Below are 26225 nucleotides of genomic sequence, written 5' to 3' on the forward strand. Positions count from 1 at the left end.
CAAAGAACGAAGGAAGGTGCAAGGTCAGAATATAAATGAGCAAAGCTACAATCAGGAGCCCCAAACATAAGACCATACAGCTTAAAACTAATATAGAAATTTAACCCTTTAAGACCTACCATAGAACCAAGTCCGCCAGAGCTTATATTATATTTTTACATGCTGTAGTGCCATTTTTGGGAGCATTTCAAGTTGCTATACATCAATACAACCATTATAGCCCAAATTTTAATAATATGGATGCATTAAGTGCATAGCAATTACATAAATTGCAAAAAAGTGCAATAAACTACAAAAAAAATTGAAAATCGTTTGTTTTTTTTAACATATATTTCTAGTTAGAGAAATTTAAGAGGTTTATCCCTCAAAATTGTAACTACAAAAAAGTTAAAAATAGTTTCCCACCACAGGAAATTTATTTTGAGTGTCTTCACAGTTTTATTTTTGAAATACACAAATTTTTATATACTGCAGGAAAAACGAAAATAAATATTATAATGCAAATATGCAAAAAAGCAGCATATGCATCAAAATAAACTATTTCCAGCAGTGCAATATGAGTCCTAAGCATCCCAGAAACGACACAGAAAGTCATAAAGTCAAACATAACTTTTAAAAACACCAGTACAGGCTCATGAGGCCCTGATGGTAAAAAACTACATTTCCGCGAAAATTACGTCACTTCCGGTTTCAGGCAGGTAATAGCGGACATGCGAAAGTTCGCTCTGACGTCTATTCCAACGTAGGAAGTGTTATGAACAGCTGATCGGATCGGCAAAGCGTGTTTCTGGAATATTATGTTTTTGTTCCTGCAAGCGCTTTTTATGCAGTTTTTGCAAAGCTTTATGTGGAAGGAAACCGTGACCTAGGACAAGCTGATGGCACAAGATGTAAGTACAACTTCTCCGGTTTCATATGCAAAAAAAAATTATTGCGCTAGCTTACGTGGTTGCAGTGCTACCGGGATTTAAAAATAGTTATGCAAAACAGAGCGTGCCCGCTCCGACCAGTTTTAAAGGGTTAAAAAGAGGAAAAAAATAACTCACTTGAGTGGCTCACTAAAGCGGACAGTGGCAGCACAGTGGAAGACGATGTCAATGTTTTCAGCAAGGATGCTCTGGTCCGCTTTACTCAGATTCAGCTCCGGTTGTGTGAGGTCAGAGTTCACTGCAATGATCTTCTCTGCAAAGTCCGGCTGATCTTGTTGCAATTTTTCAAACAGCTAAAATAGTGAAAAAAGTAAAGTCAGTACGACATGGAAATTACAGAAGACCATAACCAAATACAGATGACTGTCATGCTGTAGAAGACCCCTTTTTTTTGACCTAGTCACAATTTAGGATGAAGAGTCGTCACTTCTCAGACCAGCCTGTTTTTCCTTGTTTTTAAACATTGCATTTGGCATCAAACTGGAAAACTGTTCCCAAAGAATGTGGTAGTATCACGGTGTGGGGGGTTTCTGCACAATCTTTATCAGAAGCTGCTTCACCAACATGTTGCTGCTTGTCACTCTGCAAAATTGGCTGAAACTAAAATAATGACACTGCGATCCCAGAGCCTGATATGAACCCCACTGAGACTCTGAAGATGACCGAGGACAAATTTTGGCACACGCAAGCCACTACAGTCTCCAAACTGTGGAAGTGATGAAGTAAGAGGGGAGAAAAAGACCAAACTAGAGCAAAATGAGAAACTGCTGGACTTTGCAAAAGTGCAAAGGCAGTCCATCCAGAGGGTGTTTGTTGTCAATGTGGCAAAAATATGCAGTATAACATTTCTGTGCGCCATTTTTGTTCCATCTGCCAGCTACAGAAGAGCCTCAAAACCATTCATCACATCACACCATCCTCTCTTTGCCCATTACTCACCTTGCTGTTGACGATTTCGGAGATGCGGGCTTTAGGGCTTTGACCAGCTTTCGATCTGACCAGCACATAGACTGATCTGACTTCTGGACAGGACCTCAGCAGCTTCTCCAGCAGCACCTTCAATAACAAGCAAGCAAAATGACTCAGTTTGGACTGAGATTGTTACAACTGGTCAGTCCTGCTAAATCTTCACAAAAGACAAACTGATACAGAACAAAAATGTTTTTTTAGCTTCTCTCTTGTTTCAAAGAGGTTGCATATTTTATTAGGCAAAGATTTTGCACAAGAGTCCTCCTTATACAACTCCCACTTATGTGCGCTTGGTACTGGCACAAGGAGTACACTAGCTTGTGAACACAGTGAGGCTGACTTCGTGTCCCATCCCCATCTCAAACTGGGGTCTGTCACATGCAAGTTGAATGTGTTAACCACTACATGGTGGTTGACTAAGAGGCCTTCTGACTCTCCTCTAACAGCTTAAGTAAAGTGGAAGTAAGAAATTCAGGACATGACTCTTATCATCACCATGACTGCTATACAGTCACAAACCAAAAGCAGCTTAGAAATTGAATCCAATAAGCCCTAACAAACCAAAAAACTCAAACACTGTATATCATTCCAAACATATATATACACACTACTAATGTGCAACATTTTTATTAACCATATAAAAACACAGTGATAATAAAAAGATCACATTCGAAAACGCTGAAAGATGTTTGAAGTTGGAACTTGAGATTTGCAATGCATTATGGGTTGAGTAATCATTTTCCTCTTGCCAAAGATTTGTTCTGTACACATTCTTGCACTTTTGCCTTCTTCCGGTTCCCTTTATTTTGAGGACCCAAATCAAATATTTTTGACTCACAGCTGCTCGGCTTGGTTTGACGCTTAAATCTTTTATATAAAAGTTGCGATGCGTCACTGGAGGAAATTAATGAGAAACTCACTTCTGGAACCAGAGCCTTTTAAAATGAGTGGTCACTGCTGAGCTCTATATTGCAAAATAGTAGCTGACAATAGAATTCGATGTGTTTGCATCATCACAAAACTGCAACACTGCAGTTCACTGGATGGCTGCAGTTGTGCAGAGACGTTCCAGCTGATGGAGAGTCATCGTGTGTGCCACTTCACTTTAACATACAACTCAAGTCAAGTGTGTGTAACATGCTTCAGACTGGAAACTCTCCAGATAGCCACTTTAAAGATTACCAAAGTTCATATTGCTGGGCTCAGTCCTGCTGGCTGCTAGATGATGAAAACCACAACTGTACCTTGCCCATGAAGCCGGTCGCTCCGGAGATCAGCACGTTTTTTCCTGCATAGTATTCTGGGATGTTCACCATGATGTCTGCAGTCTCTCAATACCACACGACCTGCATAGACATGATAAGAAAAAGATGAGTAAAATAAAATAAAGCTGTGTTACAAGGACAGTGAAGTCCTACACAGACTCACATTTGAGGAACTTCAAGGTTGCCAAACCTGTTTTGTGCAAAATTTTAAATCAGCCTGTAACATCCGCTTCCTTCTGAAAACACACCACACCAGGAAATGCTGCAAACATGAAAGTGATTCTGCACTTTAAAATCTAACTTCATTTTAAAGTCTCCAACATAGCAATGTGTAAAGTTTTTAAACATGCCTGTGCTTTTCTAAACTGGTTTGAAGTAGGTTTAGCTGGAGAACGGCAGCTGTAACTGAACCAGTCTGTATCCACAGCTTGACTGGGAGGGTTTTCCAGTTATTTTAGTATGTTTTGATTATTTAATGCTAAAAATAAGAACATGGTGGCTTCATCAATTATACAACTCTTTAAAGTAGAGACCAATTAAATGGTTTTCTTACTATAAATCAAAAGGAAGTAGTTGGACCTGGACAATTTTATATATTAGGAAAACAAAAGTCCAAAGCGCACAACTTTGCTGTCCTTGAAAGACCTCCAAATATGCAAATATAACTTTAACAAGCTGAATAATTTCCATGAAGTATAGGAACAGTATTGTTTATTTTTAGAATAGTGCTGTAATACCACTAACAAGGATTTCCCCAAGAACATAATGGTTCACAGTGAGTTTCTGACAAAATAATGAATTGATAACTGCATGTTATTTTATGTATTTACTCATTTTTTAAATGCACCAAATTATTAAATGATAATCCAAATATGAAACAAGTGTTCTGTGGCCTGGCTTATAAAACACAAACGCACACAAAATCAAATCAGCTGTCGATTGCAGCTCTAAACCCAAGTCTGCAAACACTGCAGTAGACAAAGCACTTTGATGTGTGTCAACTTTATCAGTCGCATTATTGGCTTTTATGAAGAATGACACCGTCCAGCTGATAACTGGCCACTAGGATAGATATTTCACATAATCATTAACGCAGGTGGTTTTCTCCCGTCGGCTGACTGGAGCCGATTATTGTACGGCACCGTTACAGAAATCCAAATCCTTCTCCAGTTTTACTATTAGGGTGTTGTACTGCTAGAACTTTATACCGTGCAGCGTGTCTGAAAGTGGCTTTCAGAACAAACTGCATTATTGTGAATATAATTCATATGATTTTATTTATTATGAAGCATTTTTAGTTGTGTGCATCGGTCTGCCTGTGTGATAACACACAGTAGCTGGCTTTAAATGAGATCAGAAGGTCAACACCGCAAGCTTCCCTAATTTCCACTGGGAAAATGATATATTTAGAGTGATGATAGGTCCATTCAACCAATAAACACACAAAATATAAGAAACTAATGTTTGGAAAGCTATTACAATTTTCTATTAGACTTATGTATACTCTAAGCCATTCATCCATCCTTACAGGAACAACAACCATGCAAATCGTTATCATGGTCTGCTCGTACTGACTTTATCTTTTATCCTTTCCTCTGAGCAGTTTCCGCCAGATCCAGAGTTATTTCTTTGCATTAAATGGCTTTCTAAAATTACAAAAATACACATAGCTGCAAATATAAACTGCAGGTTTCAGATTATCTCAGGTTGTTTAACCACTGTAGATTAAAGTGTATAAAGTTTTTAAAAAAGGGGGTAAACTAAGATTCCATGTTAGCTATCCAGCTCTTTTGTTCACATTGACAGTGCTAAAGGGCGATTCCGTGGTCATTCATGTTTGCATTTTGGCGCTATCGCCACTAGGGATGGCTATCGTTTAGGTTTTATCCGATACCAGTACCAAACTGGTACTTTTGAAACGGTGCTGGTGCTTAAACGGTGCTCGAACCGGTGCTTAAAGAATGGAGAACACAAAATTGGTCCAAAAACCATGTCCAGCTGTTTTTAGTAAAAAGATAACGATGTTAGACTTTTCTGCAGCTATGGGGCATATATGGTATCACTCTTGGCTGGAAGCAGTGCTTAATCAATGGAAAAAACAAACTTTGTCCAAAAACCTCTCATGTTTAGCTGTTTTCCACTTTTTCTTTGGTCATTTTAGCCTTTTTGGCCAGGATGAAGGGAGTATCTGCCATCAAACAAGAAGACAGCCGCATGTAACTACGACGGTGTTTGCTAGTTCACCTTACATGCATTAATTTAATAACGTGGTTAGCCTACTCAACGTAAATTACACACGAACAACATTAAGCTACTCGCCCAGAGAAGAATGGCTGCTGCCATCATCATCCGTCATCATTTCTGCTACACTGGCAGGGCTAGGGGCCAGGACTCTACTCTTCGGGTTCTTGGGGGATGTTGCTAACTCCGGGTCCGATAACAGGCACCACACCCGCAGTAGATGTGCACGGTGTGAGGTCTCGCAGCAAGCTATCAAATACGGCGCATTTCTCGGCTTTTAACAAAATGCTATACGTCGCCATATGTTTAATCAGATTCGAGGTGTTACCTCCTTTGACAGTATCACAGTATCACCTTAAAGCACTTGTTGCAGGCTGCTGAGTTTGCATATTTTGCTGTGAAGTACAGCCAGACTTTGACCGCTTCGGGCATTTTTAATCTGTAGCTCTGCTCTAAAAGAACATACGTACCTGGGCCCGCCTACTACGCTCGCAAAGGTAAAATGATTGGCTGGAATCCAAATTGTATGACATCTAAGGGAAAAATTTTTTAAAAAGCACCGAAATGTGCGCTGCTTTTCGGTCTGGTTACTACCGTTTACCCATCCCTAATCTACTGGTACCCATCCCTAATCGCCACACACGTAGTTACAGTTAAACTGGTTATTCAGGTTTGCACTGTCAGACTAGGACGAGGGTGGGCAACATCCTCCTCTATCTTAGTTTCCTTTCAGTTGTTATATAAAAGGTTTAAATTATACTCCAAGCATCTGGTAAACATTACAGATCGCTTTACAGGAGTCTCATTTCTAAACCAGATGGCTGGTTGCTTGAGAAAACAGCACATCACGACATGCAGCATAAACTGATTTATTACTTGAAAACTAGACACCAAGTCAAGGGCTACATTGACACCTTATTTTCATTGTCAGCTGGTGGAAAAATCCTGGTGGGCACAACGCTCACTGAATGCAAAGAGCCACTGCCACCAGCCTGAAGACTTAAACTGTCAGTGAATTCTGCTGCGATGCAGAGTAATAGCTCATACACAGCAGATGATTAAAAATATCAAACAAACATTAACTCTGGACACTGATTGCATAACTTTTGCTAACACGGTACTGCAGCTGCTGGGCTCTGGAGCTCATATGGACTGATGTGAGGAACAACTCCCCAGGTCCCACTGCTGTAGACGCTCCGTGGATCCCTGGCCAGTGCTGCAGATGCACAGTTTGCTGCATCACATCTTGTGCCAAGTGCCAAGCTCCAGCTGTACATCTGTCTGATCCCTGCTGCAACTAGGACCAAGTTTCACTGTGTGAGCGCAAAACAGCACTCACACCAGAAAGAGATTATAAAAGATCTTTATTATAAATATCTATATTATAAAAACAGATATTTTAGTCTGATATAGCTTGTGGGTTATACTGGGCCTGAGACTGACCTTATTAAAAACATCACACAATGCCCATAATGTGACTGGCCTCCAAACTCAACTGAAAGGGGAGGGAAAGACTAGCTTAGACTAAACGCTGACAGGAAGCATGGTTCAAAAACTAGTTCTGTCAGGACCAATTTGGTCAAAAGTATTGTTACTGCATCTGCAATCATTTCTATAGCATGGTATTGCTCTGACCCCAAGTGATAAGTGGAAAGCTGAAAGGGGCATTCACACCATGTAACGTCCATGAAATTCAGCAGCTTGAAGCAATAACAGGGAAAATACGTTTTAATAACAGTAAAATACAAAAAAAACCAAACTAGGATTTAAACATGCAAGAATAAGAAATTTATTCCTTACTAATACGTTATTAGTAAGGAAAACTGTACAGAATATTAAAAATGCCACATTGAAAGGCCCACTAATGGGAGTAAATGACAACACTATTTGACATGAACCGAGCTTGATTATCTATTGTAGTGACCAACTGTCAGGGTAAGGCAAGTGGGAGCACATTAAGTCAGAAATAGCATGAAATGGAGAAGCTGGGGAAATTTGCCAACGGGATACACAAAAGGGTCTCAGCTGAGCCATCAGCTGATGTTACAATCAGCCTATCAGGACTGCGTGAACTCCATGAACTTTCAGAACCAAGGTTAAATTAAATTTTCGGTTTCAATATGGAAAATTGAAGCCGCTTGTCTCTTATCTTCTATTCAGCAAACCCAAACATCAGGTGTAGTTTATTAAACCTTTAGTCTGCACTCTAGACTATTATTCTCCCACCGTCTCAAACTCTACGTAAGATTTTATTGATAAGGTTATCCGATCATTCCCACGATGAATCTTACGATACGGAAAACACAAGCAGAAGAGGCACCGTCGCTTTGTGTGCATTTCTGTCATTTATCTACTTTTAGGATCCGTCTTCTTTCTGAGCTGATCCACAAGGTTCCAAATATGCAAGTGGGCTGTGCTCTTGCTGAGCAGTTTAACAATTTGCACAAACTTCAGTTTACACATTAATATTAAGAAAAAAAAATTAGCTTAAACATGTTTCAAGGAAGAAAACCAAAACAAAAAACACCCACAAAAGCTGTCAATGCATGAGGTCATTTGGGGAGGAAGTTGGGCTCGAGAGGCTGGAGCGTGTGCACGATGTCCGTGACACACCTAAACCCACTGGCAGTAAAAGTGGATGACACAAATGTGAAGCTATTTGACCGGCCAGCTACTGTTGTCATCTTTCACTTGTTGCTGACAGTAGTTGGCTTACCCCACAAAGCTAAGTCTGCCTTTTGAAGAAAACGAGCACCAGAATGTCAAGTTATTTAAAATGGTCACAGAACAGCCAACTGCTGGCTTCCTACGCCAGATTTCTTTTTTCTGTTTTGGAGAGGGTCAAAGTATCAAGTATCTGCATCAAGTTAAGAACACACATATCTGTGAGAGGATTATTTTGGATCAAAAGAGCAGAGGTAATGGGGACAACATAACTGCAGGTGTCCAGCAGAACAAACTCTTCAAACTCACACTGCAGAGCAACTTCGAAAACAGCAGTGTCACAGCTAAACTAAGGAGGACGTACATATGCTTAAACTGGATTATCATATGAATTAAAGTGTGTGGAAAATGTATTACATAACACTAAGATGGGTCAAACCAGTGGCCAGAAAAACAAAGTACCAGCTAAAGAACAGGAGCCAACAGGATCAGTATTCAATCATGCAAAGGTTATACAGGCCACAGAGTTTAGAAAGTCAGGAGGTGTGTCAGCCTACTCATCCTGGCATTTAAACCGCAAACATGCAAGACAATTATTCACATCACGCTGCTGTGTTATGGTGCTTTAATAACCAAGACTAGAACAACAAGCCAGCTGTATTAAACCCCCAGGTGCCTTCTGCAAGCATTTATTAATTCTGCTGTAGCTGTAGATTTGCCCCTTGTTTGTGTCTGTGTGCGAATAACCATCCTTCTAGTTTTTCTTGCTTTGTGTTTAGGGCCCTTGAAGGATCTGCAACATAAAAACTAAAGAGTGTTTAAGTGCCTGAGTAAAACCAAGTGATTTTACAAACCAGTAAATGTGGGCTATTCCACATTTAACTGTAAATGGTCAATGCAAAGCACCTCCTGAAAGATGAACACAAATGACCATGCTGATCATTGAATCGATCACTCATGTAGTGCAATCTGCAGCTAGTTACTGCACTCACTGATTCACTACATGCCTAAATTATCATTTGAATTTAGCAGTATATCCAGCAGCCAGTTTTTGTATACATTTTGCATGGTAGCCGACAGTTTGTAGGAGGGGGAGGGATCAAAAAATTTTTATGTCGAAGTCTGACCTTCAAAGCACCTTCAAACTCTAAAGTCAACCAGCACAGACTAACCACTCAAAGCAGCAGTTGGCAAAGAAGTCGATTGTTGAGTGTGGTGGAGTGTAGCTTCACTTCCTCGTGAAACATAACCTGACAGCCGGTAAAACAGGTCATTGTTGTGTGGAGTTCTCTCACCAATGCTGGTGACGCCAACACTTTGAAGAGTTTCATATTACAAAGTCAGGTGACTGTTGTTTTGGTGCTATACAAATAAAACTACATAGAACATGTTCTATATGCCACATAAATATAAAACAATGATTCTTGTAAGTGGCTTAAGTCCTTGCTGCTACTAATAGGTCCTGTCTGCTTGGGGGCATGCCTGCCACCGTCCACTGCAAGTAAAGGGCAAACCACACGGGCCTAGGCACTGCTCAGTGACCACCTGCCAGTGGTTGTCTCATATTCTGGTTTGCTTTGCACTTTTGTAAGTGTTTTCAGAAGAGTCAGAATCAACAATCACAAGGTTTATGGTGCTCTTTGTGAGCGATTCCACCTAGCATTAGACACCAACCTCCAGCAACCACTCCCCAAGTGGTTGAGGAGTAATTGAGGTGTAATTTTACAGTCACTTTTTGGCATCCAACCTGTTGGTTTCTCAAAAATAAAGACGCAAATCCCCATCCACTATACTAAAACTGTCATTTTTTTTTTTTTAATTTTATTTCTTTTTTAGTTCACCCAGCTCTATTGAAAAAACATTATCAAAGTGGCAGTATAGAATGATAGACCAAAATATAGACAAATACCAGCATGTGCCCACTTATAAATGGTATTTATAAGGATAAAAACCCCACCAGAGCCTACCTGGAAGCACTGCATGCCTCTTTTGGCCAATATATCCAGGGTTGGAGGACGACAAACTTTTTTGGCTAATAGCAAGAATTGCTGTGAAGCTGCTTCACAGGCAGGAATCTAGTAATGCTCATGTTTCCTTGTGGTGCCTGGTCTATGATTATAGAGATGAGATAATTGAGAAAAACAAACAAGATGTGATTGTGAAGAAAAACGGGAGTGCAGGGGAGAGAGGGGAGGCATGTCTCTTAGCCTGACCAAAAAACAAACAAACAACAAAGGATCATGCATGCATTAACCCCTTTAAAGCTGCAGAGAAAGTGTGCACATCACAGGGAAAAAAAAAAAAAAAGACCCTGGAACAAAAGACTGTAAAAGCTTTCTCTCCCCGAACATATCTAGCATCCCACATACAGCTGCCCTTGAAAACTCATCAGCCTACACTGAAATACTCCCTCAAATCGTGTGTCTTCATGTGAATGAACAGAAAGCTCTGTCCCTGGATGTAGCCTTGCAGGGCCTGCTAAGGCGTTTGATCAAATGTTTGTGAAAGAGCTACTGAAGCCTACAGGCAGGCAGGCAGACAGCAAGTTGATCCCTGATGCTTCACTCTAAATAATTGATCAAATGCATTATAATGCCCCAACTGGGCACCTGTGGCTGAGGTTTAATTGTTTACAGACAGAGGAAGTCTAAGCTTTTGACAAATGCTCTCAGAGGAACAATCCACACCTGACTGATGTGAAACCCCACCTAATGCCAAACAAGTGGGAGAGCGATAGATCTTTGAATTAAATGATAAAGCGTTACAGACACTAAAATGTATATATTCACAACACTAATCTAACCAAACTCAAAGATATTAGAGATGATAATAATAAAAATGTCATGATATGAAATGGTAATTCACTTTATTCATGCTTGAATCCTTAAAGATCCTTGCTTTAAATTTAATGAGAAAATCCTTTAGCGTTGCGATGGGTAGCCAACAAACGCTATAGTTTAATACATGTTTCACACGTTTGATCATGCTTTTACTGAAAGTGTGTTGACTGTATTATCTTTGGGTTTGTAACAGCCTCTGAGGCACAGAAAAAGGCAATTAAAAAGATGGTAACAATAGCTGGTAGGTTGTTGGGAATTGGATTACCAAGCTTAAAAAGCATTTATAAAGCAGCAAGGCAAATAATATTGTGATTGATGGGAGGCTTAATCCTCAGGCCATCAAATTTCTTAACAAATGAAACACGTAATTTGTCCAATTGGTTCTGGTTAAAATTATCCATGCGATGCAATGATAGTCAAAGTATTTGTATATTGTGTGCTTTCTGTCTTATGTTGATGTGATGCAATCAAATATCCAGACGAGGACAGATCTACCTACATTACACTGGGCTTAAGTTATTGAGTTTTGCTTTAGGATGCTGTAATGCAAGTCTGTGGCAACTACAAAACTTAACTGGTACAAAGAGAAGACAACACTTCGCTCCCGTTTAAGCTCAGCTGCACTGGTAAAGTTAAAAATTGCATTTTCAACGCTCTCTGTGCATCAGACTATATAGCACTTATATTACAAGTCTGTTAACTTTGTATTATGACTAAAGGTCACTAAGGGAATCACCCAAAGAGTCCTTTGTGTGTCTTTTCTCTCTTATTCTCCATTTGTGGAATTTTTCATATATTTGTTCTCCTTTTGTAATGTTAACATTTTCTTTGTAATTTATTCATTTAATTCTGATTAGAGATTCTCTTTTTCCATTTCAGTTGCACTTGATTTCCCTGTAACTGTTCTATTTACCACAGTTTATGTAGATTTTGCGGTTCAATTTTGTTTCACACGCTTAAACGTTAATACATTTGTTTCAAACGGAAAGTACTTTCAGTTAGCTCTCATTTTTGAATGTGCTAAATAAAATTTAGAGTAATACATTTAAATTAATTCAATTGAATTCATTTATATAACACCAAATAACAGCAAGAGTTGCCTCAAGGCACTTTATATTGTAAGGTAGTTCCAACAATAATACAGAGAAAACCCCAACCATCACAGGATCACCTATGAGCACGCACTTGGCAACAGGGGGAAGGAAGAATTCCCCTTTAACAGGAAAAAACCTCCAGCAGAACCAGGCTCAGGGGGTGGGGTGGGGCATCTATTGTGACTGGTTAGTGGTGAGGGGAGGAAGACAGAACAAAAGTCACACTGTAGAAGAGAGCCAGAGAATAATAACTAATGATTAAATGCAGTGTGGTGTATAAACACTGTGAGCAAAAAGATGCAAATTAAAGAAAAGAAAGTGCATCATGGGAAGCCCCCAGAGGCCTAAGCCTTCTGCAACTTATCTAAGGGACGGTCATCTGATCCAGCCCTATGATCTTTATCAAAAAAGGAAAGTTAAAAAGCTAATCTTAAAAACAGAGGGTTTCTGAATGGCCTGAAAGCTGATGCTCCCTCTTCTTGAAAGTAGTAATGAGTGAAGACTTAAGATTTAAGTAGGATACTTCCCCACACTAAAGACAGAATCATAAACTGATGCAAAAAGTAACAAAACAAACACACATCTCATGTGCAAAACATCTTCGGTGAGGACCCCCCCCCCATTCCCCGGAGTCTCCAGGCTTAAGCGAAACCTGGACACATGCAATTCATAGCCTGGTGTTTGCAGAAGACAACTGAAATAAAAACAATATCTCAGGCCAGTGTGACGACAACTTTAATCCTGTGCGTACATTTTTTAAAGCCCTTTACAACATCTTGAAAGCACCAGTTTAACGTCCAGTCTTCCGATTAGTTAACTGGTTTATGTGTTTGCATTTCTGACTGCATGTTTTTACACTTGAAGATGGACAACTGGGGTTAACATCGTTTTATTACATGGACAACATTTCTGGTGCTCCTTGGCAGTGCATTTTTCCTTAGCTAGCCAACAAATGAGCAACCACAAACAAACAAACAAACAAACAAACAAAAAAAGAAAGAGGATAGCTGGCTTCCCCTTTTGAAAAAGAGAAGTAAAACAAAGGCAAGTAAAGATTTAGCAGAAGTTTGTTTGCTAACAAACATACTTGATTTTATGATGTTGCACAAGTTATCTTGCAAGAGGGTGAGACTGCAGAGATGCTGAATGAAGCTTAACTGATAGAAACCCATTTTGTTTTTTCCATCTGACTTTTTGATTGTGTAGTAGCATCAATATCTCCAACTGACACCATCCTGGTCCCGTTTTTAAATGAAGATTCTACTAAATGTGCTTAATTGCAACTTTCAGTGATTTATACTGAACACAGATGTTGCGATAAAGAGGTTTGCCTTGCCATTTTGTTGCTGCTAGGCAGGTTTTTTAAGAATGTGTTCGTAGAGGTAGTGCAACTACCGGGGGGGGGAATCATGAATCACTTGCTCGCTCTCTGGGGAGGCCAACAAGCATGCGTTGACTTAAAGTCCTGCAGGTGCAAATGCCAACAATGTGCTTATTCCAGTCAAAATCAACTTCCTGCCTGTAATGGTTGACAAAGCACAGCCATCTATGTACTAGCATTGCAGGTTAACTTAGTTTCAAACTAAGTATGCCAACCAAGTGGGAACAGAGCCAAATCCTAGAGCACTTAATAAACATTTTACACATGTGTGTGTTAATCATTGAGAGACAAACCTCTTCTGAAAGTTTATATTTGTAGGAGACCTCAGAAATATCTCTGAGGGGAAAAAATTCAATAAACCCTCTGATGATTGCAACAATTCCATTTTCTTTCAGTCAGCATGTCACCATAATCATCGTGATGAAGTAATTCTTTGAGATTTTACCTAAGCCAGTGTGTGTAATTAGAAAAAGCGTGAAAGAGGAGGGGGAATAAAAAAAAGGCAGACTCCATTAGGTAGAGTGAGCAGTGGAGCCCGTGATTCTCATTACACACAGCTGCCTCAAATCATTATCACGGTCACCACTCACTCTCCATTTGCACAGTAGGCGACGATTAAACCGACCACGCAGACTAATGTTTGGCTGTGACTGCCTTTAATGTGATTAGTAGCAGAATCTGCGAGGAAATTAGAAGGTGTGCGCCTCAGCTAGAGCCTCGCCACAAATTAAGAGTCTCCTGTGCTGCTGAAGTAGTTCCCCCTTCCTCGTTTAAGTAGTAAAAACGAGGAAGAGTGGCCACCCCACAAGAAATGCTGCACGAGTTTCGCGGTGGCTGGCTGCCACGTTTGTGCGCGATGTGCGAGAAATGCCAGCAGAGTCGCAGCTGGTCCTCATATCTGCGTAATTTGTTGGAGTTGCGCTACAGAAGCCTCGAGCCACCCCTCCCTTCTCTGTGTCGCATCTCTGCCTACACGTTGACAGCCTGTCGCACGGGTACTTGAAGCTCTGAAACCCCGCTTACAGTTACAGGAGCACGAGCATACACGGACAGAGACGCACACAGGGGCGCGCGCGTGTCTCCACAAGGCGATTTGAAGCGTGTACGTACCAGAAATGTCGGCGCTTTTCCTCCCGGCGTGAAAACTTAGGAGAGAGTGTTGAAGTGAGGCGGGAAGCGAAAAGTAGCGAGTACCGCTACGAAAGACTGAGTGGAGCCCCAGCAGGAAGCCAGCGGAATAAATGAACCCCGTGACGTCAGGGACAGCGGTCTCGCGCACAGATAGGAAGAAGATGAGGTCTCACTCCTACCTGTTTCAACTACTCGGCCTACGGAGACACGAAAAGACTTTCGACTGAGACTTTTCTCCTAATTATGACTTACTATCGTTTAATTATGAGACAGAGGTCATTATTACCTGAGGCAAAACCTGCAAGGCTTTCTAAGCCTTAAATCATCAATTTATTAGGACATCACGTTCACAGTAACACTTTCGTAGAAACTGGAAGTATCCTCGTGGTACGTTAGATGAAGAAAAATGGCAGTAGCTAGGACTAAATAAGTTTTCTGTGCAAAACCTTTTGTTGTTTCAGCACCGTTGGTGTGAAACCACTTCATCAAATTTGCATCTTTAACATAGCAAAAGTGGGCGGAGTAAGCATCAAACAGTTCACCCTGAAAAGCATGGGCTGAGGAAAAGGAGACACAATCAGGTCATAACATTTTTGTAACTAGCGCATTTCTCAGGCGTGGGCAGTTAATTTCCCCAAGGGGCCTCGTGAGAAACTGGGACTGTTGTGGAGGGCTGCATCAAAACACAGAGCCCAGTTCAGCTCATATAAATGTTATCCTCCTTACTGTATGAGCTCATTGCTGAGGCCCTCCACAGCAGTCCTATTTCTCATCTGGCCCCTTGGGAAAATTAGTTCCTTGATAGAAACTGAAATATGATGTACTGCTGCAACAAAAACGGCAAAAGTGTGCAATCATATTTCTATTTTTGGAAATGGGTTTAATTGGTCCCATTCACTGAACCAGTGATGAGGTGGATAGGATGGTTTTAAAAGGATTAGATAATTAAAAAAAAAAAAAAGTGGCATGTAGATGGGTGGTTCCCAGACTGCAAACACTATACTAGCTACATGTAGTTACATGTCTCCACTCTGGGTCACATGGCACACCTAACAAAGGCAGGTACTTTGAAATTCCTCACCCTGCCCAGTGAGGAAGGAAGCAGGGCCATTAAAAAGCCATGGAAGTTGTTCTAAAAGTGAGGAAAAGTAACATTATGCTGTCGTAGGCTGTCGATTTCATCGAGCCTCTTATTCCTAATGTAAATGCAAAACTCACACCAGTGTATAAGTACACTGCTCAGAAAATTAAAAGAATGCTCTGAAAACACATCAGATCACAACTGGATAAAGAAAAAAAAATTATTCTGCATATCTATACTGATATGTACTGGGTAATGTGATATGAATGAAAGGATACCACATCGTTTGATGGAAAAGAAAATGATCAGCCTATAAAGGGCTGAAATCAAAGAGAAAAAATGATGTGGCAGGCTAATCCATTTTGCCAAAATTTTATAGTAGCAGCTAAAAATGGTACTCAATAGATTGTATGTCCCCCAGGTGTTTGTATGCATGTGTGACAATGTCAGGGCATGCTTCTAATGAGACGATAGATGATGTCCTGGGGATCCTCTCCCAGATCTGGACCAGCATCACTGAACTCTTGGACAGTCTGAGGTGCGACCTGGTGGGGTTGGATACTACGAAACATATTGTTCCAGAGTGTTCTGTTGGATTTAGGACAGGCGTCTGAGGGCCACTCAGTGGTAGTAATTCCTTCATCCTCCAGGACTTGTGTGTATACTCTGGACTGGACGGTGGTCTGTCTGATGTGCAGTGCAGGAGTCTGTACTGTCTCCATTCCTGTTCACCCTGTAAACCTCAGACTTTCAGTACAACGCCTGGTCATGCCAACTAACGAGATAATATGACAAAGTGTTGGAGTGCTTGGAAGTATTAGTGATGAGCATAAGAAAGAATACAGAGCATTAGTAGGTAATTTGTGGAGTGGCCTGAAAGGAATCATCTGGTTATGTGTGTGAATAAGAACAGAAACGATGACTGACTTCAACAGGAAGAGGACAGCTCTATGACCCGTGTCTATCCTGACACAGGATGCTGATGTAATGTTTGAGTACAAGCACTGGGGCCTCCACATTAACAACTGACTGAACTGCAACACCAACACAGATACTGTGTATTTCCTATGAAGCTGAGAGTCTTGTGTGTGTGCAGTAAAATTGAGATTTTCCATTAGTCATGTATGCAGAGTGCAGTGTGCTGGAGCTGGTGACACTGTGGACTCTCATCTCTCTCCCTCTTTTCTCCTCTTAAAGCAGACAGGGTTCTGAAACTTTTAAAGCTCTGCAGAAAGACTTGAGAACTGTTGCGCAGCACCACTTAAAAAAATTACTCCTTGGAAGCACAATATGAAAAAAAGAGGGATGTCTTGAGACATTTGGACACTAACCTCTGTCATATGTGGTCATTGTTAAATAATACACCAATCATCAGATAGCTTTATATTTCTAAATATAAAAATTTGGTGAATCTGATCAAACAGATTTTAAGTAAAAGAGAAATGCAAACAAGTTTCGCAACTTTTCCCTAAACAAAATGTACAAAAATGGGCTGATATCAGACAGAGTAGCCATCTGAATACACTTTGACTTTTATACTTCGACCAAGGAAACAAGAAAGGAGGACGAAACAGTAAAATATGCCACTGTGTTACCTGATTTTTGTGTTTTTCTTTTACATAAATAAATGTGCACTGTAAATGATTGCAGAGAAGGCACAAATCAGTGCACAAGGAAAACAAATATCATCAGAATTCAGGAAATGAAGTGTTTGAAGGTCAAAGTTTCCTGGGGAACATCCAAAAGCTACGCTCATTCTTCCCTATTCTGCCTGCACGCTGCAGAGAAAACAGGTTAGCTTAGTTGTATCTACTGAAACCCAGAGCTAAACTAGCACTCTTACGCTGAAATAATACAAAATGGCCCCATGTTAAGTTAACAAGGACATATAATAGTAGATCATCAGAAGCAAGAGACTGTGCTTTTGTTTAGCTGGGTGGACAAACTAGTTTAACAGAGACTTGTTTCATTCTGGATGAATACTGAAAGAGTAGTGTTCCAGCTCCAATATTACTCATAGACTACATTATTAAAGATATACCTTGTATACTTATAGTACAAAAATTAGAAGCTAAATGTACAGAATCACAGGCAGCAGGCTCCAGATGCAAGAGCAGGGCATGAGCAGTCCTAACGAAAGAGAAGGATCTGAAATTTTTTTCCATACTTTACACAATATAAGCCAAGAGTTTACAGAAAGGCTTACATCTGCAATATCCATATTCATGAAAGAATCAAAATCTAAGTAGAACATATGGGAGTCTGGTGTGTATGTGTGGAGAGGTTTGGAGATATCACATTTATTTGTGGAAAAACACGGGCTCTTAATGTGGAAATCAAAGAAAGAAAAAAAATCAGCATCAGTCCACGGTATGATCATGTGGGGATCAGCCTCTTAGCATTTTCCCAGTGTGGGTGGTTTGGTGGGTGCATGTGTGTGAAAGAATGTTATGTGCTGCCAAACACAAAGCAGGCAACATTTCGCCCTCTAGTGTTCACGGCTGTGTTTGGACTTGATTCCAACGTGCAAATAACTGAGTGCTGCTCAATGAAAAGTACATAGATAGATGAGAAAAGGTCACAAAGTATTAAGGTACTTGTGATTTTTTGGGATTTTTTAAACTTAAATATTTGGATTCTCTTTGTATTACATAGTGTTATAGTGTAAACATATACAAAACATATAGCATAAATGCATGCATGTGCAATAAAACTAGCAGACCTAAAACCCCTGATTATTTTAACAAACATATAACCATTTACTTGTTTGATATCACTAAACAATATGTATACTTCGCGCTTATTTACATATCTGAACGTGTATATCAAACACACAGTTGTTGTATTCACATTTCGGCATGGTGATGCTGCTAATCCATTTTTATGCCACTGTCATTGCACAAAACAGGTGTTTCTCTGTTCTTTTGTGTTACACTGGTATCTCTCTTTTGAATACAATTACACAGTGCTTTATATTTGAATTTGCAACCCATGTAGATGAGCTAAAGTTAGAGGGCGGGACAACAATTGGATCAAAGCAGGTATATCTTTAGTATCATATGTAGCAGTTTTTACTCTTTCTCTGTTATGACAAAAATCTGTAATCATAGAGCCAGTTTCATGTATGAGGGGACAGGGTTCAAGATGTGCTTGAAAATCATGTTCAGATCTTTTTAAATTACTGACTTCATACACTTAATTACTTTTGGATCAAATGGTGATTCCCCCTTGGAACTGTAGCTAATAAATCTTGAACAACAGTTACTTTTACTGGAAGTTAAAAACTAGGATGAAGCGATGACTTCAGAATTGAGCTATACGTGGCGCCGACTCTTAGCTCAATTACTTTAGATTCATAGAGATATTATCTTATCGTTAACTGTATTACTGTGCCAACACAGTATATTGCTGCCAAACAGACCTATCAGATCTGCTGAGGTACGTGTCCCTGTAGCATGAAGCTACATTTCTGAGAAAGTGTATGCTAGGCTGAGGCTTCCATGGGTGGGCAATTCATTCTCCAAAGGGGCCACATGAGACACTAGGACTGTTGTGGAGGGCTGCACCAATACGCTGAACTTAGTTCTGCTCATTATTGCTTAGGCTATGCTGTAGTGTATAGAGTTAAGATGAAGCTTTCTATTTCTACGCAGTGTTACTGAGCCATGACTTCATGTTGTAGCTATGAACTGTCACCAGGGGACAGTATCAGACAATATTTCCAGCCACCTGTTTCTGTTTTTATTGGCTCTAGCTTAGCTCTTGCCCCAGAGAAAACAGAAGTCGTAGCATATGTAATACTCTGATAAATATCAGTGGTATTTATTTTGTTTTCATGAGAATAAGTTAAAGAGAAAATAATTGTTCATGGTGAGGTTAAGAGTGGTATAAATATGTGATATAAATGTTTGTATTAAAATGCATAAATCGTGTGTGAAAAAATCAGTTATGTTAAAAAAACATAATTTCATGGAATGTGAATGTCTGTTAAAAGAGAGGAGGTGTAACTTGTCTTATATGCTACGTCACGAGAGGTCATGACTTGCAGATGACTTCCGGGGGAAAGAGACTCGGGAGGAAGAGAGGAGAAAAAGGAGGATTACTAAAATGGCATAGACGAAGCACGGACTTCGGGACTGCTTATGTCACCAAAGTTGTTCGGCAACAACATATCACCCGTCTGCGGGCTTCCCGGTAATCATTCGGAGCGTTTGAGCCGGGCTTCCCGTATCCTTTGTGCTTGGCTAAGCATGAGGCACGTTTGGCTACGTTGGCTAGCTGGAGCTAGGCTAACGCCACGGTCCTGGCTAACGGAGATTCCGCCGGAGCGAAGAGACGGAGTTTGAGAGTTGTCTCGGGAGAGAGTCGCTAACCGTGGATGATTTGCTGCTATCTAAGGAACCGGAGATTCGTTGCTCGCTGCCGCGAGTGGAGACGGTTGCTACCACAACGAGCGAGTTATTCATCGGAGGAGGTGGAGACATCACGGATACTCGGAGGTATTGTTGTTATTATTAAGAGCTCCAACTAAAGCGCGCCAACAACAAAAATAAACTAAGAGTGCACTCTGGGGAAAGAATAACATTGGACAGGTTAAGGGAAAAAATACTAAAATCTATCCCCCGGGGGTTTATTGTATGTTTTGTATATGTGTTTTTTTCATGAAGAAAAAAAGGGTTGGATGTGAATTTCCTGCAATTGTTTAATGCATTTTCTAACCCTGAGATCCTGTGTTGGGTTTATTGCATGGTGTCTTATCATTTGAGTATTCACATGTATTAGCCTTAATCGGTTAAGTGTATTTCCTTAGCCTCCGCTTGTCTGTGTAGACACGAGAATCATATGAACCTTAGACTGATATTTATTTTTCGAGATGTATCTTTTATCACAGAATGTTTAAGTAGAGTCAAGACTGCACCCGAGGGCATAAGGGGGGAGTCTTGTCACACGAGCCGGTGGTAAAAGTGTTACATTTTTGGGGGCTCGTCCGGGATCGCCGCCTGCTACAAACATACTGGGATCTACTGCAGAGTCTATGTTGAGATTGCTGAAGGCTGCAGAAGGGCCGCCGATATCTGACAGGGCTCTTCTGGCGGGGGCAGGAGGGACCACTGGTCTGGGAAAGTCATACTCGTAAACATCCTCCACACTGGCCTCCTCCTTTTTGTCCTGCGGAACAGCTGAATGCTGAGGATGGTAGCTCAGAGTTCTGCGTCGTCTCCGACGAGCCGGCCTGGGCCTGGATGTTACACATGGATTCGTAATCCTGGGGGTCCTCAGAGTCTCTGTCCCCCACCTCACTGCCGGAAGGTCTGAGCATGTTTGTTGATCTGCCGGTATTTCTAACAACCCAAGATCTATATTTTTCCCTTAAAGACAGCGCCATATAGCCCTGTTGTGGTGGGGCCTTCGTTGCAGGGCGTGGCACCATGTAGTTTGCTGCCCAGGCTGGCTGGTCCAGGGTGGAGGGGAGGGGTCTCCTTTCGAGTCTGGATTCCTGGCCGACCAGGGAGGGGCGCTCCGGTGGGGGAGGAGGGGGAGGCTCTCTCAGTGCTGGAGGCAGAGGTAGAGGCTTGTCCCTGTGAGTGGCTACCATTTTGACTGTGGCTCCCTGACTCAGTGCACTATGGGAGGTGGAGGACCTCTGCTGTAAGAGGTCCAGTCGCAGAGGCACCGGAGGCAGCTGAGACACTGGAGACGGAGGGCGCTCCACTTTGGTGCAGGCCAGCCTGATCATGACAAGTTGCTGGTCTTCCAGCCGATCATCCTTTTCCTCTTCCTTGCCTGCGGCTTCTGCTCTGCTCGACCCCTGGAAACCAGCAAAGGAAGCCCCAGTGGCCTTCGGGTGAAAGGGGTCCACTACAATAGGCTCTGTGCCTTTAATCTCACATCGGCTAAACGGGCAGCCCTGACCCTCCGATTCCTGAGTAACTTTGATGTGGTCCTGTGGAGACGGTTCACACAACCCTGTAAGGTCTGGGTTCCGTACACGGCCATCTGGGAAAAGATAGAATCCCTCTCTGTATCCATCAATGAGTGCTTGGAAGAGTGGTTTGTTATGCGGGATGGTCTGCAGGATGTTCCCATCATCTGTCACATAGCCAATTACCCACTGGCCCAGCCGAGTGCAGCTCAGCCTGAAGATATAGCTGATGAACCTGTGCAGTCGAGCCTTCATCTCATCATAGGTTAAGAAGGCTATATAACCAGGGTGTGTAACAGCCAGGCTGTTCCAGTTCCTTAGAAGAGATGACCATGGCTGAAAGAGCCTTGTAAAGATGTCAAACTCGAAGACGGAGATGTAGTCGTTACAGGTGAGGTCGATAATGGATTTGAGCGCCATGGCCTCCAGACCTGAGCTAATAGGGTGAAACTCATGAAGAGCCTGCCGAAATGTCCTCCATGGCACTATGGTCTTGTCCCCGAATGACCTTCTCCAGAATTCAGCAGCATCAGCTTTGGTAATCCTGAAGTTGTCGCCCTGAAATAGGCCATTGGGGAAGATGGCTTTTAACTCCGCTAGCATGTGACTGAAGATCAGAGATAGCTTGGTAAGGTTTTGCCTGGGCTGGGAGTTCTCCTCGTACATCCTCTTCTTGGCCTCCTTAAAAAGACTCATGGTCTGCTTCGTCTTGTTCGTCAAGTTGTCGATGACCACGCGGAAATACTCGTTCTCGCCGAGGATCTCTATTTTGCCCTCATACCTGGACAGAATGGTGCGTAAATGCTGGTAGGTATTCGGCAAAAGATCCGGGATGTAGGGCAGATTGCTCTTCAACGCCACCTTGGGGTTCTCGCACAGATGCACCACCTTATCCATGAGTTTCCAGCATTTTTCCACCATTTTCTTGTCAACCACTGCGGGCTGGTGAGGCTGGAGAGCTTGCTGGTGAGGCTGAAAGGCGTCCTTCATCAAGCCGATGAGACCGGCGCCCCTTCTCGGATTTCCGGCCATTAATTCGGTTGGTGACAGGGGGTTAGCCCGGGGCTCTTCTGGGGGTGGGTGGCTGACAACCTGACAAAACTGACATTTATCCAGTGACAGCTTCAGTCCTTCGTCCTTTAGACGGTCAAGCACCTTCAGCAACCGGATCTCATGCTCCTCAAGCGTGGCTCCAAACACAATGAGATCGTCGAGATAGACCAACACCTCAAGCAAGTTCATGTCTCCAACAGTTTGTTCCATTACCCGCTGAAATGTAGCGGGAGCCCCTGTCACTCCCTGTGGCATTCTTTCAAATTGGAAGAATCCAGCCGGGCAAATGAAAGCTGTCTTTTCCTTGTCGGAGTCTGCCATGGGCACTTGATAGTATCCACTCCGAAGGTCAAGCACACTGAACCACTTGCTTCCACTGAGACATGCCAAAGCATCTTCAATTCTTGGCACCGTGTATTGGTCGGGAGTGGTGCGGCGGTTTAGGGTCCGAAAATCCACACACATCCTTATTTTCCCATTCTTCTTTCTCACGACCACAATGGGTGAGGCATAAGGACTGCGTGACTCTGTAATAACACCAGCAGTTTTTAGCTGCGCTAGATGCTGTCTCAATGCCTCTACGTCAGCAGGTGGCAACCGACGAGACCTCTCCCGAAATGGTTTGTCCTCTGTGGTTTTAATAGTGTGCTGGGTGCTCTTACTGCATCCGACATCAAACTCATGCAGAGAGAAAACTTCACTCGTTATGCTCAAGCTTTTCCAACAAAAGATCAGAGAGCCTCTACGGTTGCAAAGGTGTTGCTGGAGAAGTATTTCGTTCATTACGGACTGCCACGGAGGATGCACAGTGATCAGGGCAGAGATTTTGAAAGTCGTCTTGTTCATGAAGTGTTGAGTTCGCTTGGAGTTGAAAAGTCAAGAACGACGCCCTATCATCCTCAAGGAGACCCTCAACCCGAGAGATTTAATAGGACGTTGTTGGACATGTTGGGGACCCTGGAACCGAACAGAAAGAAAAAATGGAGTCAGCACGTCGTTCATTTGGTTCATGCTTATAATTGCACTCCAAATGAAGCTACAGGTTTCTCTCCTTATTTCCTTATGTTTGGGCGTGAAGCTAGGTTACCTGTGGATTTGTGTTTCGAGACTTCTAGTGATGGCACACCACAGAAAACTTACCTCAAGTACGTTTCTGACCTGAGGAAGGAGTTGAAGGCTGCCTATGAACTAGCAGAGTCCGTCGCGGCCAAACAGAATGAGAACAATAAGCAGCGGTATGACAAAAGAATCAGGTTCGCACAGTTGTTACCTGGAGACAGAGTCTTGCTACGAAACCTCGGGTTACAGGGGAAGCATAAACTGGCCGATCGCTGGGCGTCAAAACCATATGTTGTGGAAAGCAAGATGCCGAACCTACCAGTGTTCCGGTTGAAACCTGAAGATGGTGATGGACCAATCAAGATCCTCCATCGAAATCACTTACTGCCTCTTGGGGAGAGGATATGTCTAGACTCTGCATCCCATACGGATCTCACCCCTACAAGGAGAGTCTTGCGATGGAGGAAACAGAAAGAATGCACAGACAAGCCTGGAAAGGAAAAGACACTATCACAGAGAACGGCAGATAAAGACTCTGAAAGGGAAGGAGTCACACCCAGTGATAAAGATGAGAAAGAGTACACTGACTCCGAAGATGAGGATTTTGGCCTTTGGTGTGATCTGACTGTTGAACCTCTCAGGTGCAACATGGATAGTGATACTCTGGAACCATTCAGTCTGGATTTGGGTATTTCCTTAAGCGACGTAGCTGAACAACCAAAAACAGTTGGGCTGGGAGTAACACAGGAATGTGTAGAGGAACCTGAGACGGACAGTGTAAATGAATCTGAGTCTGTTGAGATCACCGAAGCCGAATCACCTGATACTTGCGAGAATCCTGAGGAGGCAGGGAAAGAGAAAACACTGAATGCAGACCTTATTTCGCAAGAAGAAGATACTGGATTTAACTCTGAGACTAATCCTGACTTTGACATTAAGACCAGACCTCAGAGGTTAAAGAGGGCTCCTTTGAGGTTAACTTATAATGAACCAGGTCATCCCAGTGTGGTAGCCGCCACTACAGTGAAATATGTCTCTTGTTTTTATAAGTGGATAGGTACATCCATCTTTGCTTAGTTGTGTGTTTTACTCACCTGTTGTGCCATAATGGTTTATGTTTTCAAGGTACAAAGTCATGAGGGCATGCTTTTCTTTGGTGGGGGGAGAGTGTAATACTCTGATAAATATCAGTGGTATTTATTTTGTTTTCATGAGAATAAGTTAAAGAGAAAATAATTGTTCATGGTGAGGTTAAGAGTGGTATAAATATGTGATATAAATGTTTGTATTAAAATGCATAAATCGTGTGTGAAAAAATCAGTTATGTTAAAAAAACATAATTTCATGGAATGTGAATGTCTGTTAAAAGAGAGGAGGTGTAACTTGTCTTATATGCTACGTCACGAGAGGTCATGACTTGCAGATGACTTCCGGGGGAAAGAGACTCGGGAGGAAGAGAGGAGAAAAAGGAGGATTACTAAAATGGCATAGACGAAGCACGGACTTCGGGACTGCTTATGTCACCAAAGTTGTTCGGCAACAACATATCACCCGTCTGCGGACTTCCCGGTAATCATTCGGAGCGTTTGAGCCGGGCTTCCCGTATCTTTTGTGCTTGGCTAAGCACGAGGCACGTTTGGCTACGTTGGCTAGCTGGAGCTAGGCTAACGCCACGGTCCTGGCTAACGGAGATTCCGCCGGAGCGAAGAGACGGAGTTTGAGAGTTGTCTCGGGAGAGAGTCGCTAACCGTGGATGATTTGCTGCCATCTAAGGAACCGGAGATTCGTTGCTCGCTGCCGCGAGTGGAGACGGTTGCTACCACAACGAGCGAGTTATTCATCGGAGGAGGTGGAGACATCACGGATACTCGGAGGTATTGTTGTTATTATTAAGAGCTCCAACTAAAGCGCGCCAACAACAAAAATAAACTAAGAGTGCACTCTGGGGAAAGAATAACATTGGACAGGTTAAGGGAAAAAATACTAAAATCTATCCCCCGGGGGTTTATTGTATGTTTTGTATATGTGTTTTTTTCATGAAGAAAAAAAGGGTTGGATGTGAATTTCCTGCAATTGTTTAATACATTTTCTAACCCTGAGATCCTGTGTTGGGTTTATTGCATGGTGTCTTATCATTTGAGTATTCACATGTATTAGCCTTAATCGGTTAAGTGTATTTCCTTAGCCTCCGCTTGTCTGTGTAGACACGAGAATCATATGAACCTTAGACTGATATTTATTTTTCGAGATGTATCTTTTATCACAGAATGTTTAAGTAGAGTCAAGACTGCACCCGAGGGCATAAGGGGGGAGTCTTGTCACACGAGCCGGTGGTAAAAGTGTTACACATACAAAGAACTTTATGAAAGAGTGAAGCTTGCAGTAAACTTTAAAATACTTGACTATATTTTTACATACAAAAAACTTACAGTGTTCACACGTGATGTATGCCGTACCCCTCTGGATACACAGTATGTCCATCCATTCTCTTCCACTTCTCCAATTCAGGGTAGTTGGGGGGCTGGAGCCTATACTGGCTGTCGGAGAGAAAGAGGCAGGATACACCCAGTCTGTCGCAGGGCTAACACATAGAAA

The 26225-nt window shown here is 42.0% G+C and overlaps 1 protein-coding gene and 1 pseudogene across 2 annotated transcripts in view; both read right to left on the reverse strand.

Moving 5' to 3' along the window:
- far1 (fatty acyl CoA reductase 1) overlaps positions 1 to 14612 on the reverse strand; it is a 29310-nt gene extending 14698 nt beyond the window's left edge. For both annotated transcript variants that reach the window (XM_085280724.1, XM_085280725.1), the window contains exons 1-4: positions 14494 to 14612; positions 3143 to 3244; positions 1869 to 1985; positions 1047 to 1222 (exon numbers count right to left, since the gene is read on the reverse strand). In XM_085280724.1, coding sequence (XP_085136850.1) covers positions 1047 to 1222; positions 1869 to 1985; positions 3143 to 3214 — 365 coding nt within the window. In that variant the 5' untranslated portion in view covers positions 3215 to 3244; positions 14494 to 14612. The remainder of the gene's footprint in view (positions 1 to 1046; positions 1223 to 1868; positions 1986 to 3142; positions 3245 to 14493) is intronic.
- Positions 14613 to 20575: 5963 nt separating this feature from the next.
- LOC146571489 (E3 ubiquitin-protein ligase CBL pseudogene) lies at positions 20576 to 23211 on the reverse strand (annotated as a pseudogene).
- Between the last annotated feature and the right edge of the window lie 3014 nt (positions 23212 to 26225).

Source organism: Mchenga conophoros, linkage group LG7 (genome assembly GCF_057382185.1).
Source record: "Mchenga conophoros isolate Kocher_MC1m ecotype Shallow Benthic linkage group LG7, M_conophoros_male_GT1.1, whole genome shotgun sequence".
Taxonomy (NCBI): Eukaryota; Metazoa; Chordata; class Actinopteri; order Cichliformes; family Cichlidae; genus Mchenga; species Mchenga conophoros.